This window comes from Calypte anna, chromosome 5A, assembly GCF_003957555.1.
Source record: "Calypte anna isolate BGI_N300 chromosome 5A, bCalAnn1_v1.p, whole genome shotgun sequence".
Classification (NCBI taxonomy): Eukaryota; Metazoa; Chordata; class Aves; order Apodiformes; family Trochilidae; genus Calypte; species Calypte anna.
In genome coordinates this window covers 10,105,763-10,122,027 of record NC_044251.1, presented here as the reverse complement: position 1 = coordinate 10,122,027, position 16,265 = coordinate 10,105,763, and the positions used below count along the sequence as shown (strand labels likewise).

Below are 16,265 nucleotides of genomic sequence, written 5' to 3'. Positions count from 1 at the left end.
ATGGGAAGGAAGCTTGTTGGTCTGCAGGTGAAGTGGAAGCCCTGCTGCATTCATTTGTGGGAGGCAAAAAAGTCGTCAAGGCACCCTGATGGGAAGGTGGGGCTCCTACTATCCCTGTACCAAGCAGGACGTAGTAATCCATGACATGTATATTCTGGTCGTGCCCCACTGTTTCCACAGAAAGTAAGGCACAGCAACAAACATCCTTTTCCTACTCAGTTTTTCTCAATTGTGACATTTTTCAAGTAAACTTTTAAAGACTGACTCCACTAGGCGGAGCTCTTCCTCCATTTCAACTCTTCCCTCCCTGCTCAGCTAGCAATTCACTAAAGCACTAAGTTGCCTTTTTTTCCCCCTCTTTTCCCCCCCTCTTTAAAAAAAACTTTTCTCTCTTTTTTATTATTTATTTAATTTTTTTTTTCTCCTCTGGAGACGGGGAGGGAATGCTCACTCTCTGTCCAGCTTCTTAAACCCACTGGACTTCTTTGGGCATCTTCCATGCATACCCTGGAGGGAGTGTAAACAAATTCCACGGACCCCTTTGATACTATTGTGTGATTGTATGGGCATTTTCTCACTTTCTGGTAGATTCTTACTGTTTCTCCTGCTTTCCAGTTTGGAAAAAACGTGGCTGAAGTGTTCTGTATTTTGCAGCTTCACTATAGCATTTATTTTCCGGTGCAGGCAAAAGCCCAGCCACGCAGTTCCCTGTGAACAGGCTTCAATAAACATCCCTGGTAATACCAGACCGTTTGGTTTTTATTTGTTTTTTTTCCTCAGGTTGATTCCTAGAACTGTAAAGATTATGCAGATAACATGCATACAATACTAACTTCAGTACCGCTGGAAAACACCCTACAGACATTAGTACAGTCGTATCAGTCATGTTTGACAACTGACTCTACTTGTTAAGTTCACATTAGAGATTTAATAGAGCTTCTCAGTCAGATGACATTTCCCTCAGAGCTGGTTAAGCCGTGGGTCTCCAGTCAATGATCGGCGCAGCACTCCACGCTGAAGGCTTTCACCTTTCCGTAGGTGCTTTACATGCGGAGCACAGCAGCAACTGAACACTCAGTGCTGAGTAACACTGAACTCCGACACTCTTTCCCCCCAAAATCTCCTTCTCTCCAGACATACGAGGTGCATGACCACCGGAGCCCCCGACCTCTCCTCCTTACTCGGCCGCAGCCTCCAGCACCCCCGCGGCTGCCCCAGCTCCCGCCATGCGCTGCGCGCCGCCGCCTGGGGATTGGCGGCAGCGGAGCCAATCGGCCGCCCGGGGGGGCCGGGAAACGGCGCTCGGGAGCTCCGGAGCCTCCCCTTCTTCTTCCTCCTCCTCCTTCTCCTCCTTTTTCTCCTGCTGGCGGGAGAGCCTGGAGTTGCGCGGGCTGCGCTGCTTTGCAGCGGGTGTGAAGTTTTGGGTTACCGCAGCGCTGCCCGAGGCAAGGAGTGTGTGGGGGGGCAGGCCAGGGCTGCGTCTTGCGGTGTCCCGGAAGGATGGGGCGGGCGCCTGAGTCCCCCTGGGCCGAGCGGCGGGCGGGGAGCCCGGTGCAGCCGGGGCGCAGCGGCTGCTCCCCCTCAGGTGGTGGGGTTGTAAGTTAATTGTCTCATTCCAGATGAAGGTATAATATCCGTGTGGCCGGGTGTAAGTCGGTGCCGAAATACGCGGGTGTGTTCCCCCTCACGGGTGTCCTGAGGCCCCGGGGCCGCGCTCCTGCCCCTCTCCGGTACTGGCGCTCCAGTCACAAAAGCCTAAGCCCGGCTCAGCCTGGCCCTCTGTGCTCATCTGCTTCGGTACGTGGGGTGTGTGCAAACCCAGGGAGCGCCGTGGGTGTCACCAGGGGCTGTCGATACGGCTGGGAACGTAAAGGACGTGGAACTCCAAACATTTGCTTTTCCCGCTCCTTTAAACAGGATTTTTTTAGAGGAGAGGCGATAAATGTTTCCATCTTGTGAAGGTGTAGACACCTGTGCATCCCCAAAACTTGTAGCAATTTCATATTATTTAAAAATCTTATTTTTCAAAAATCTTACTTTGCCTAAACTTATGACTGAAAAAATGCATGGATTGTTGCTTAACAAATACGTGCAAAACAGCTGTGTGCTTAAACATACCTATAGATTAGGAAATCGTGTGGTTTGGGTTGTACTGAGCTGATTACCACCCTGCAGAGTTATATTCAATAGAATGGAAAGGAAAACAAAAGGAAACTAGGAAAAATTTTTTTAGGAAAATGTTTTTCACAGAAAGAGTGGTCAGACACTGGAATAGGCTGCCCAGGGAGCTGGTTGAGTCACCATCCCTGGATGTGTTTAAGGGTTGTTTAGATGTGGTGTTGGGGGATATGGTTTAGGGTAGATCTTGTTAGAGTAGGGGTGATGGTTGGACTTGATCCCAAGGATCTTTTGCAACCCGAAAGATTCTATGATTTTGTGAAAAGCAAAGAGAAGGACAAATGCAAAGGGTGCTAAGGCGAGAAGGATTCATAGTGGCAGTCTAATATACTACAGCTGTTATTACCTTGGTCCAATAGTATTTAGCTCGCTTTTGGAATTAAAAAAATATTTATATTATAGTTCTTGTCTTCATATGCTTAGCTTTGGCCACTGTTTTCTTTTACACTGTTGGCTAAATTAAAGAACTCTACGAACTGGGATTTTTTTCCATAAATTGATAGATGGAACATTATTAAATGGTTTGACAAGTTTGACCATCTTGAGCTTTGCCTGCTAAAAAGCATGTTTCCAGCCCTCCAGTCTCTCTCCAGTTCCAGGTCTTTCCTTTTCTTTGAAGATGTCACAAATCCTAGGTCACCAGAACTGTGTTGTGTTCTGGCAGTATATGTTCTAGGGCTAAATACTTAGTATGACTCTACTGATTGTGTGTAGGCATCCAAAGGTAACCTTATTTCTTTCAGGTTCAATATAGCATGAGGGGTTCTTGTTCACTTTAATACCAAGTGATTTCCAGCTTGCTTATGTCCCAGAAACATCTGTCCTAAAAACTACTCAGTTCTTGCTAGCATGAACTCATACCAGGTCAAATACAAGGAGATATAATTTAGCATAAATGCTTTCAGAGTAGTAATAATATTTAATGTGGTATAGATTTACATGGGGAGTCTAGATCACAATAAATTTTGTATATAAATACAGACACATGTGCACATGCTTTCCTGCTCTTTAGTGTAAAGTGAATGTAATTGTCTGCATGGTTATATTCCAAGCATCTTTCAAAACTTTGTTTTATTTTTCTTCCTTTAGATTAGGGAGCATGGCTACAAAGAAGCTAAGAAGAGCAAGGTTGTCTCATGATCTGTGTGAAAGGCTGAGTCGCCATCAGATCACTACCTGTCAGGTGAAAGGGTTATTTTCTGTTTGTGGGACATGCTTTTCAGGGATTCATTTTGAGTAGGTGTGTGGGGTGTGTTTGAAGTAGTTTTAAACTATTTTGTTGTAGTCTAATTTACAGAGAGCTATGCTTTCTAGGGGGCTTTTCAGGGTCCATCTGGTCTGCTGTCATGTAAAAATACAGCTTTAAAATTGTAGGTACTAAACAAAAACATTTAAACTTGTGTGTACTTACTACCTTCACTTCTAAAGAACATGAAGATTATTTTAGCAGGGGTGTACAGCTACTACTTGTATGAACTAAGACATCCATTCGTGAACACAAAAATACATGTATACTACATAATTTAGTGTGTTTATAGGTTGATTCAGCAGTGTGTTCTAAGATTTTTATGAATGCTTGCCTAAAGAGAGCCACGAAGCCATATATATCTAAGTAATATGCATAATAGATGGAGGATCTAACCCTAGGACTGAAATCTAGAAGACACATATTTTGAATGTTTTTTAGGTAGATAGAGACATTTGTGGGCACAAAGATGTTACCCCGTTGCAGTTCCATCACACAATTCTTGGATGTTTGGTCATTTGACTCCATGTCCTTGAAAATATGAATACAATTTCTTTTAATATACCAGTATCAGAGAAAAGTAGGAGAAGTATAGTATAATAGTGTGTAAAATGGCACAGTTGATATACCTGTGGAATGTGGACTAGGTGTATATAAACTGCATCAGTTTAGTACCTAGTCTTGATTTCTAGGCTGGGCTCTCTTAACTGTTCTATCATCTTCCAGGACTTTTTATGTCTTTCCCTCTTGGAGCTAATGAAAGTGACAGGACAGAGCTACTATGATGTGCAGAAGCTTCTTTGTAAAGTCAGCCAAGCTTGTGCTCCCAAAATGCAGACAGTAAGTATGTGTTCTGATTTTGCTTTTAATACAGTACCTGGAAAACCTAAAATGTGTCACTCATCTTTTTACTTGGAGGTTTGTGATGTCTCATTTTGATTACACAACGAAATAATAGTTATATTTTCAGTTTTAGATCTGAGGCACTTGAGTTTGATGCATACATTATTTACATAACTTACAACTTGAGCTTATAACCTCAAGAGGTTGTTCAGGCTTGCAGAATCAGACATGAATGCAGTAGGGGAATATGGCATTCTCTCTTGGAATCCAGCATGTAAAAATTGCTTCCAGTTTGGACTCTGTAACTGAAGAAAAGAAAGCATTGTTTAATGCAGGCAAAGATTAAGGGTTTCGGTATAAATTGGGTTCATACATAAAACTGGTGCCAAGAGGTGAAGTGATCCTGAAAAGAATCTGAGGATTTTTTCCATCCATGTAAATGAGCTGTAGTGTGATTTAGGCTTCGGGCAGCTTAACTGGAGAGAGTGCAAGAGGAAAACAGATGTTAGCTGCAAGGCAGTGGCTGGATTTTGTTTCCTTTTTTGAACCCAGGAGAAAATATGTCAAAAAAGGTGTCTTTTTAGAACAGAGGAGACAGACGGTTCTGACCTGTGTCAAGGCCACTGTCTTTCCTGAAAAAAATAAGATGTGTCAAAATTTATTATGTGCAATTTGCATAGCAACTGCAAGAGTAACTTTGTGAATCTTTAAATTCACATTTGTGATACGCAGAATCATTTGTGATACGCAGAATTAATATGACTTGTACTGAATTAAAAGCTAGCTAGTTACAAGTTTTCCATCAATAACTGCTAACAATCAGTAAATCAAAGCAAATGGAAGTTTTAAACAGAGTTTAAACAGCATTTGCATTTGCCAGTCATCTGCACATGGCTATTCAGTCAGGTTTCTTTGCTGAGAATCTTGGCAGACACTGAAGTTGGTTTAGACAGCACTTGTCAAGGACTGGTAACACAGAACTAGCTGATAGATGACCAGCTATATAAGTGCATGCAACATGGAGCTGAACTTCCAGAAACTGAGGATGCTGGCTATTTTTAAGGGATGTGGACTGAATCTTTACAAACTCAAGATTTCAAAATGGGCTTCAGGTCAGAGTGAGTGAGGTAACAGGGAAGGTTTGACAATATCTTTTGAGTTAAAAAAAAAAAAAAAAAAAAAGAAAAAAAAAAAAAAAAAAAGATAATAGGGGTTAAGTAAAGGGAAATACTCTCCAGATATAATATTGGAAGCACTGGCAGCAAAACTTGAGTATGCCAAGATATACAGTAAAACTCTAATTTTTTGATAACTTGCCTCAAGATTGTGAAGTACAGCGTGAAGCCTGTTGAGCTTATCAGAGAAGTTAGTTAAGGGGTGACTTGATTGCATTAAATGCGATCTTAGAAAAAGATAAGTGTATTGGAATCTAGCTGAAGAAGATCCAGTGGCTGGAAGATAATTAGAAGACAAATCCCTGCAATGGGAAGTAGTAAGAACATCTTTAGAAGCTAACATAAGTTACCACTGGAAGAGGTTGTCTAAGTGATAATTCTTGAGTCACTCTTGATTTAACAATTTTTTTTTTAATTTTTTTTTTTTTTTTACTGAAAGACAGTTTAATTTTACCCTACTTTTGTGGGTTAAATGCAGAAAATATTGGGTGAAGTTTTGGAGTCCATGTTAGGCAGGAAAGCTAGACTAGGTTACTGTTTTCATAACCTACAGGGTTTCTTTCCAGTCTACAGAGTTTAAGTCCTGTCAGAGGATAAACAAAAATGATTAGATGTGTAAATCCTCCTTCATCAATATATATATTCACTCTTGAAGTTAATCTGAGCATAAACTCTGATCCCCATTGAATAAGGTGAAGTACATTGTTTTTCTTTTATTGGTCTGTTCTGTCTTGAAAGCTATTTTTTATGTTTCTCCTCAGCAGAGCTGAAGAACAGAGAAGGTCTGAATGATTTTCAAATACAACTCTGATATGCTACCTGTCATCAGAAAGGGAAGAATTAAGATATCTTAGCCTGGTGTTATCTTAGAACTAGCTGAGAGGTCTTCTGATCAGCTTCAGCAAAAATGCTCACTCATTAGCCCAAAAAATATTCAGTGGTGTGGTTATTTACTTAGTTAACAATTATTCCTGTCAAGATGCTTTCTTAGTACACCATATTCGCAGCATGCTATTTTAAGGCTGGGGTAAATCTGATGCCTGCTCGGATAAATCATAGAATCACAGAATCATTTGGGTTGGAAGGGACTTCTCAAGGTCACCCAGTCCAGCCCTCCTGCAGTAATCAGGGACATTCTCAAATAGATGAGGTTGCTCAGAGCCTCATCAAGCCTCACCTTGAATATCTCCAGGGATGAGGCCTCAATCACCTCCCTGGGCAACCTGTTCTATTGTTCCCCAACCCTCACAATAAAGAATTTGTTCCTAACATCTAATCTAAACCTATTCTTCTCCAGTTTAAAACCACTGCCCCTCATCCTATCACTCCAGGCCCTTGCAAACAGTCCCTCTCCATCCTTCCTTTAGATACTGGAAGGTCACTCTTAGGTGTCCCTGGAGCCTTCTCTTCTCCAGGCTGAACAACCCCAGCTCCCTCAGCCTGTCTTCATAGGAGAGGTGTTCCAGCTCCTTGAATGTTTTTGTGGCCCTCCTCTGGACCCACTCCCTCAGATCCATGTCCTTCCTGTATTGAGGGCTCCAGAGCAGAGTAATGTGGCAATCACCTCTCTCAATCTGCTGGTCATATTTCTTCTGCTGGTCACATTTCTTTTGATTCAGTCCAGGATGCAATTGGCTTTCTGGGCTGCTGGGCTTTCTGGGCTCATGTCCAGCTTCTCATCCACCAGCACCCCCAATTTTTTTCTGCATGGCTGCTTTCTAATACCTCATCCCCCAGCCTGTACTGTTGTCTGACTTTCTTTTGGGCATACAGAAAAATCAGGTTTTCTGGAGTGGTCAATCATGGCAGTTAATGGTACACTGAGAGGGCTTGATGTTTTCAGCTCTGTATCAGTTGGGTGGTCTTGACCTGTCTTCCTTGCAAAAGTGGAACATTATAAATGGCTGCAGGATCAGCTCAGACTTGTTCAAAGACATGGAAATATTTAGCAAACCTTACCTTCAGCCCAGGTAGCTTCAGAATGGGTGATGAATGTTGGAATGAAAGATTTTCAGTTTTGCTTGGGTGTTCTGCATTGGTCTCCAACCATATGTATAGTGTTAACCTATTTAAAAGTTTTGCAGGTTGAAAGTAAGCCTTGTTGAGTAGAAGCAGAGAAAACCTTTGACTCGTCATTATTAAAGGCTTATTATTTAATATTGTGGTGAGGGGGATATAGCAAACTTCTGAATTTACTCTTTGAGCTCTAATGGGGATATAAATGCAAGGATGGGCGATGAGCTAAAAGAGGACTGCACCTGAAGACAGGAATGGTTTGTTCATTAACATGTGTTCTGTCAGTCCAACTTGATGAAAGCAAATGTGAGAAGTTTGCTATTTCCATTTAAAAAGGCATTTTATGATTTGTTGATTCTGTGTTTATTTTCTTTTGCTTTTTTTCCCCTCCTTTTGTAGGCTTATGAAATGAAACTGAGGAAGTCTGTCAATCCCTCTTCAGCCTTTTTATCCACCACGCTGCATAGTCTGGATAAAGTCTTGCATGGTGGAGTGCCCTGTGGATCCCTCACAGAGGTAACTTCTTTTGTATATTTTACTGCAGTTGTATGTCACACCTGGAAGTCAAAATTCACGGATAGATTGTTGTGTCAGATGATTTAACCACAAAATTCACAGAAATTTAGGATGGGATGTGCTTTTTTTAATTGTGAAATGTTGTGCTTTTTGTGATTCACCTCCCCTACCTCCCTCCAGAATGGTAGGTAAGTAAGAAGATGAAGGAATTGAAAGTTTTGGAAACCCTATTTTCCTTTAAAAATTGGAAATTTTTTTTCAGGAAATTTGGCTGGATTTTTACAGTGGGAGAGTTGCAGTATTGTTTCGTGGTCAGAGCACAGGGAGTCTCCTTTTGATACTAATTCATTCTGCCTTTACCACGTCGTTAATTTTTATGAAGGTACAATTAGGACAAAAGTATGAAATATATCTGCATGAGAATAACTTTACAGAGCTTTTATATATAAATGTAACCAATTTATGCAATAATTACATATTATTTAAGAAAACAATTACTTTAGGGCCTGTATTATATGTGCATACATTGTAACAGTACAAATTATAAATCTGTCTGTAAGTGTCACTTTATGGACTTTGGATGCAATACTACTTTTATGCTTAGAATTTTTTTTTTAAGAACAAGGGGGACTTTATTTTCTGGTACCTGGGTTTTTCTCTGGCCTTGCAGAAAGTGATAATAACTTGCATAATGACTTGTGTAGTTTCTATTATGTGGAAAGAGAGGATTTTTGAAGGTGCTCATTCGAATCATTGTGTATTATGATAACACAAAGATGCAGTCTCTGGCTTAGGAATTTGCTGACTGACAAATGGGGATGGAGGAGTGTGTATATTGAAGGGAATATCAATAGCTGTGTACCATGTTCTGTAGTGAAATGAGGCAACCAGGTGCCACTAATTGCCAGGTAGGGGGCATGAGCTTGTGTTAAGCCCACCTGTGCCTGATTAGGGCAGGGCCCTCACTGCACATGAGCAGGATTAGGGGGCCAATAAAAGGTGAGGCTCAAACTCGCAGGCTCATCTCAGTCCTGAGCAAGCCAGCAGAGAGATTGGCTGCTCTTGGAGCAATAGCACTGATCCAGGCTGGTCAACCCTGAGGGCAATAGACTCAGAGCACTATTTGTGAGTTTCTGCTGGAACACCTGGTTGGACCTTGGAGTGCCGTGCCCTAAAAGAAGTTTGTTTTTCAACAGTGTTCTTGTGTTACTTCACTATCAGTTGTAGGCCCTCACTGGGGCAGAATCCAGAGCTAGGTAGACATTGATTTTATGCAATATGGCCGTATTTACTTTCTTAAAGTCCAGTTCTGAACTCAGATGTATACTTGAAATGACTGAAAAAATACATACTGTGTGTTTTGTGCTCTGAATTTTGACAGGTTGAAACCCTTTTTTTTCCCTGAACTCCTTAGCAGTTCTTACCAAGTGCTTTTCTTTGTGTACTGTGGCACATTGCCACAGTAGAGGAGTAGAAGTGAGAAGTTACAGAAATTCTACCATGAGGAAAAGATATTTTTTCACATCTTTTAATCAAACTCAACTGGTTTTGATCTCAGATAGAAATCACCTATGAAATCCAATGTATTGTTATAGTCTAAACTCAGTGGAGCTTAAACAGCTTATGCTCTAGTAAACTGTTATGTCATGAAAGGATATTACTTTTTAAAGACTGAGAGTATTTTTATATAATGTAGAGGAACAGATACCATTGAGGTCTTCGTAAAATATGTTTAAGAATGCATCCTGGAACTTAAGCTGATCTGTCAGAATTAATATTTTCTTCAGATTTAGGCCTAGCTTTGTTTCCAATTTATTCTAAGACAATCAGACTGGTAGAACTGCATCTTAAAATGAGTAATGCAAGCCTTCAACTTCTGGGAGTAGAGACTTCCTATATCCTGTCTCGTTGAAGAAAGAGCTGTTCTTACAACAGCAGTGGAATATGCAGGATCCTGAGGCTGTAACTATGCTGCTGTTGAGGATAGTGCCTTCAGCAGATGAATTTTTGGTTCCTAAAAATATTCTAACCAGCAAAGCAGTTGCTGTGAGGTGTAATTTGACTCCATTTCTTTTGCATTATTGTTCATGCAGTCAGTTGATGAAATAGCACAGCCTGTGTTAGAAAAGAAATTATGCTTGATTGTGCCTAATATCTGGCTTTCTGGGGCTTCCCTCCGGTCCACTAACTTTTCCATGGCAGAGAATGGCTCTTCACATGCTTTTGCTGCTTAAACTTCTGAATTGTGCTTCTTTAGTAGAAATACAGAGCCACTGCTGCACAAGTAGGAGAAAGAAGTAGAATAGACATATGTCTTTTCTATGATATGCTGACTTGACCTTGGGCCTGTGAACTGGCTCATGGGTGTTGCCCAAAAAAGGATGTCAGCCTTCTGTAAATCAGCCCAAATAAGCCAGTCTGTTTTGCCCTCCTTCCTGTGGCTTGGCAATTTTGAGAAAATGATGGTGGCCTGACTCTTAAAAGTTTCCATTAAAAGATCCTGGAAAATCTTTTCCTAATTTAAAAAACAAAAAGTGGATGTGATCCTTTTTGGCTGAAAGAGCCAACCAGATAATTTACAAGGCTGCTGATAACAATGGTGTGAATATTTGTCCTTTTTTCTTAATCCTTAATAATTCAACTAAGAGTGCAGTCTGTTTGATCTCTTCTTGTCTGAAGACCAGGTAGAATGGCTCTGCAGCTCTAGAGTTTTAACCTTTCTGATTGCCATGTTCTTGGTATTGTTCCATAGGGAGATCCAGCAGAAGCAGTGGTTAGCATGGGGGGAGCTTTACTGGAATGTTAGCTAATCTTTGACTTATACAGTTTGGGCGTTTTGGGTTTTTTAAAAACACATTTTCTCTTAATCTGTTTGACAGCAAGTTCTGCAAATAGCTCATCTCAAAACATGAATGTCAAATATCCTTTTCCTAAGATGTTATAAGATGATGCTCTTCAGGGAGTAAACACAACCGCTTAATATTCTAGAGCTATGCATTCAATTTAACCAAAATTCTCAGTTGATTATCACAGAACTCAATTGGTAATCAGTATTTCCTTAAAATATATTATCTTTAAATATGAGAAAACCTTGGAAATTGTTGCTAAACCCTATTTTAATAATGGTCATATTCTGTATGTATCAATGTAATTAAAGGTAGTTGGGAGACATGAATATAGTCAAAATTAGTATCAACTTTTATGTGACTGTCAGTGAAAAGCACTGCACCAGGAAAGGTGTTACAATTTAAATTTTCTCCTTAAAACTTTCTTAAAAAAAACTTATAAATATTGGGGGTTTTTGTTTGGTTGGTTAAAAATGGAGAGAGACCTGTCTCTTGCAGTTGTCTTCAGTAGGTGCTCTCACAGTGGCTTGAGATGTTGAGGTCTGTACAAGACATCTAGTGGATAAGACCAGAACTGTCAGCCTTCCACCACTCCTTCCACCAGTAGCTCAGTCTTGCTTCCACCCTCATGCCAAACTTACAGTACTGGTGCATAATAACTCTTTAATAAGAAATATTATAGAGAGAACTAGGTAAACTCCAGAAATTAGATGACTGACTTAAGAGATACCTAAGCATAAGATATCTGAACTAACTTAAGAGGTGTCTAAAAAAACCCTATTGCTTTTTATTTGCCTTTTAGATGCTAAATGTGGGAACTGATTTAACTGTGTTAAGGTTTTTTCAGCAACCATAAAGACAGTGAACAATTAACTATGCAGAAACTGATTTTCTCATTTAGAGCCTGATTCTGGAGATTTTAAAAAATATTTTTGCAAGAGTCATGAGATCTGAATAATTTCAAAGGTTGGCAGCACTGCATGTGTTCTTGAGCATGGTTGTTAGATGAAATTTTGGTAGAAAGCTATCAACTGTCTGCAGCTTTCATGCAGCACTGCAGCTTGCCATCACTTTCAGGTCATATTCTTTATGGATTCAAGTGATTTTGGAACTTAATTTTAACTTGCTCTTTTGCAACTTACTGGAGCAGAGTTGACCAGTGGATTGCCCTTCAGTATTTTTGTTATTAGGCAGCTATTCAAGTTCTCTTCAAAAGTATGTTGAGTGCAGCATTTACTTCCTGACTGGCGTGGCTAAATTATTGTCTTCCTGTTACTTCATCCAGCAGTGAGGGTGGTTGGAAACTTGAAATTTGAGTAGAGGAGCCACAGGGTTAAGACTTGTGGTGGTATTTTCTATAGCCAAAGCTGCTTGCTCTTTGAGTGCCAGAGCGATTTGATTTGCATTGCTCTGTCTTGGACTATTTTTTCCCAAACCACTATTAGGTTTTAAGCTGTAAATTAAGTCATAGCTGAAATTTTGTGGTCAGATGTCAGAGCTTTTGGCCAACTCCTCTGAGGAAAAATTAAAGTAACGATTTTTTGAATGTTGAAGAGTTTAATCCCCTGGTAGCTGAAGAAGAATTGGCTCCTTGTGACTTGCTCCAAACCCTGCAGATGTGCCAGATACAATAATATATAACATATTGAAAATTAAAAGTATGTTTTATTAGGCAGAGCTGAATTAAAAACTTGTAGTCTTCACATTTCTATCTGGGTGGATTTGATTTTTATTTTTTTTTTCAGAGCAAATTTGCAGTAAAACAAACTCAGTGAACTTTTTTGTAGACATTTGATTGGAATGATATTAGAGAATTTTTAGTTGTGTGTTATGTTGTGTTTTTTTTTTAACTAAGATTATATTATTCAAAACACTTGCTGACCCAATGGTAAGTAGAATAAGATGTTACAGTCCTTAAAAATTGTTCACTGTGTATTATTTAAAATTCCATTTTAATGCCCTTTAAAGGAATGCTGCTAAAAGATGAAGTATTATTGTCTTTGGGAATAGAAATTCTCTCTTGCTCCATTAGCTTGTTTCCTTGTACTAGCTCATACTGCAAAATTCCCTTTTTCTCGTAAGATGCTTGTATCTTCAGACATTTTTACAGCATCTCTGTTGAATTAGCTCTTCCATCAGCCACTGACACAAATGTTGATTCCAGTACATCTCCTAGGCAAGGCTGAAACTGCGTATGTTTTTATGAGGTCTCCTCACAGTTGTCCAAAGATTTTAATTTAACAACTGGATTGAAACCCATAAAGCAGAAGAACCTCCATCCTCAGAGTTATCCAAAGTCTGAGCAAACAGTCCTGAGGTACTGACCTTGCTGGGATGAGGGAGGTTGGAGTAGATTCTCTCCAGAGGTGCCTCAGGCTCAGTCCTGTGAACCACTGCAGATAAATAATGCAACAGGCTTGAAGACTCGGGAGCTCAGGAGCCCTGTGAAAGGGAAGTACTGGAAACCAGACGGGCTTGATCCCTTTCTTGGTGGAATTGCAAGGGCCTGGAGTGACAGGATGAGGGGCAATGGTTTTAAATTAGGGAAGAGTAGATTCAGATTGGAAGTGAGAAAGAAGCTTTTTACCATGAGGGTTGGGGAACAATGGAACAGGTTGCCCAGGGAGGTGATTGAGGCCTCATCCCTGGAGATGTTCAAGGTGAGGCTTGCTGAGGCTCTGAGCAACCTGATGTAGTTGAGGGTATCCCTGATTACTGCGGGGGGGTTGGACTGGATGACCTTGAGAGGTCCCTTCCAACCCAAATGATTCTATGGTTCTATGTCCGCATTCATTTCAAGTCTGTGTTTTTTGATTTTTTTTTTAAAAACCAGAATCAGCTGGTGAGATTCCTTGGCTATCACAGTCTAAGGAATATGTATGGCCTCTGCAGTTTTTATATAAGCTTTGGGTTCATGTTAAAATGTATCAGCTATTGTTTTGCAATTTAAGTGCGCTGGATGGACGACAGATAATTGCATAAATACCACTAATTCCTCATTTGTAGTTCACTAAATGTAGCATGTGTCTAAAGAAAAATAATCTAATTTTTCTCTTGCATTAAAACTTCAAGTAGATTGAATGGTATGGCACGGGTTTCAGACCTTGTTAAAGACAAAAGTGATTAAAGGGATTTTAACCAACTGTGCCTCTAGGTTTTCCTACAATTTTTCTGTGCTTCAAGTCATGCTGCTGCTGTTTAAAATGCAACCATAGTGGTACAGTAGTGTCTTGTGGTGAAAAGATGTTTGTACTTAAAAACACACTCTTGTGCACTTTGTCTCAAAAATCAGTTTGATTTTGAGTGTCTTACTGTTGTAGGGTTTCATTTGTAAATTAAAACAACAGCTCTGTATGTAAGCCTTGTTTTGGCACTACTAGGTGTTTTGAGGAAGTCTGATTAATTTTGCAGTTTAGCTTTGCTGGAGAGGCTTATTTTATCTTGCATTATTATTGAGTCCCTGCTAGTATCAGAATGAACCCATTGCTCCTGTTTTTAGTGCCTAAGATGACTTCAGATTTCCATGTGGTGTTTGTAGTGTTAAATTCGTCATCACCTCCCTTCACAGAAGCAGTGACAATGTGATGCTGTATTTAAAGTCCCACTCTAACAGTAATGAGCATATTATTTTCTGAACAGAGCGCCCAGCATTTATTTACAATCTCTGCAAGATCTGCAGCAGATAAAGACCAGCATACTGCCATCTCTAGTGGAAAAATCTTGCTCTCAGAAACTGGGGATCTCATCAAGCAATGTATTCTGCTGATGCTTGTGGTTTTCCTCTTGGACTGAAATGATACTGGAACCATGTCACACAAGCTCAGTGTGGAACTGAACACACTAATTTTTGAATACTTCTTAAGCACAGGCTTTCAGTAAGTGCAGGTGAAAGCTGGAATGGATCGTTAAATGGTTTAATGTTGAAATATGGTAGTAGGGAATTAGCAGCAGTGACAAAACATGCTACATTCCAGAGTGTAGTTTCTGGGGCAGATAAAAGATGACTTGTGTGTATATGTGGTTCATATGTATCATTCAGTTTTTACAGGATACAAACAATTGTCCTTGTGATTTCCCAGGGAAACCTGGTTGTAACCAAGGTTGTGGTGATTCCTAAGCAGTCATTAACATCTGTGAATTAATTAAATCTGCACTCTTTTCAGCTCTAAAGGCCATTGATGTCATGTGAATGTCAACTGTGACTCTTCTAGAACTATGTGTGGCTCTAGGGAAGATCTTATAAAAGAAGGGGGAGTGTAGATGACCTGAAATATGAGAAGGATGTCAAAGAAATAAAACATAATGTTGTATCTGAAGAACTGTTTATTCCTCAGTGGTTGAGTTTGACTGAAAGGGAAAGATCCAGAAGTTAACTCTGGAGAACAAGTTGCTCTTTGTGGGCTGCAGTCTCTCTCTTTGTGGCTGTTTTCTCCTTTGGTAACTGGAAGAGCAGAATTTGACGAGTCCTGGGTGTTCAGGTCTTAGTTAAGAGTAGAATTAGGGTGAATGAATGTGACTACTCTTGTTTTATGTTACTAACTTTTTCTTCCAGATAACCAGTCCACCAGGTTGTGGCAAAACTCAGTTTTGCATTATGATGAGTGTTCTGGCTACACTGCCTGTAAGCATGGGAGGACTAGATGGGGCTGTTATATACATTGACACAGAGTCTGCATTCAGTGCTGAAAGGTAAGATGGAAAATTTTAAAATAATACATTTGCAACTTCTTTAGCACCATTTATCTTTATAACCTTCAATTATTTTCTGAGCAATTATTAAGCATTTATAAAGTAAATGCCTATGGTGGTTCTTAAGCATTTGTCTGACACATGCAGTGATTCCATAGGTGGCTGAATTTATTTCATGGAATGATTTACTCACCTTCCTAATTTGTATGGTGTTGCAGATTCCAGTGGTGGAATGATGAGGTGGATGACATTCTCTCTAATTTACAAATGGTCTTAAAAATTTCCTACCTGAAATCTTTCTTTGCAATTCAGCTCGTGGAGTTAGCAGGAAGGTTTTGAGGATATAAAGGCCCAGCATTTTTCGTCCAAAGGACATGGAGTTTTTTCTGTGAACAGCAGGACTGACATAGCCAGTTTTCAAATTTCTGTCCTGTTTCTACTGAGGGACGCCCCCTGCTCTTCTTCTGCACTTCTGATTTCCTTCTGCAGTAACCCTTCATCTCTCCTCTATCCTTAGTGTCCATGCAGTACTATATTCCCTTAACTGTATAACATCTCTGGTTCTTCTGGTATCTACTGCTTTGCCCAAGTGACTGAAAGGGCCCAGCTATGCACTTATGATATCATCTCTGCTGAATGAGCAGGCAACACTATGTATGCTGCAACTACTTGAGAGTTAGTTATATGCATGTATTGCTTATTACCCTTTCCTGTGCTGACTGATTAATAATTCTGTGGTATTTCAGCAAAGGTGGC

At 40.1% G+C, this 16,265-nt stretch overlaps 1 protein-coding gene across 1 annotated transcript in view; it reads left to right on the top strand.

The window, feature by feature from the left end:
* The first annotated feature begins 1,626 nt into the window (after positions 1 to 1,626).
* RAD51B (RAD51 paralog B) overlaps positions 1,627 to 16,265 on the top strand; it is a 391,590-nt gene continuing 376,951 nt past the window's right edge. Inside the window, 5 exon segments of the mRNA XM_030452706.1 lie at positions 1,627 to 1,797; positions 3,268 to 3,361; positions 4,151 to 4,264; positions 7,858 to 7,974; positions 15,373 to 15,509. Of these exon segments, the coding sequence (XP_030308566.1) occupies positions 3,278 to 3,361; positions 4,151 to 4,264; positions 7,858 to 7,974; positions 15,373 to 15,509 (452 nt within the window). The 5' untranslated portion in view covers positions 1,627 to 1,797; positions 3,268 to 3,277.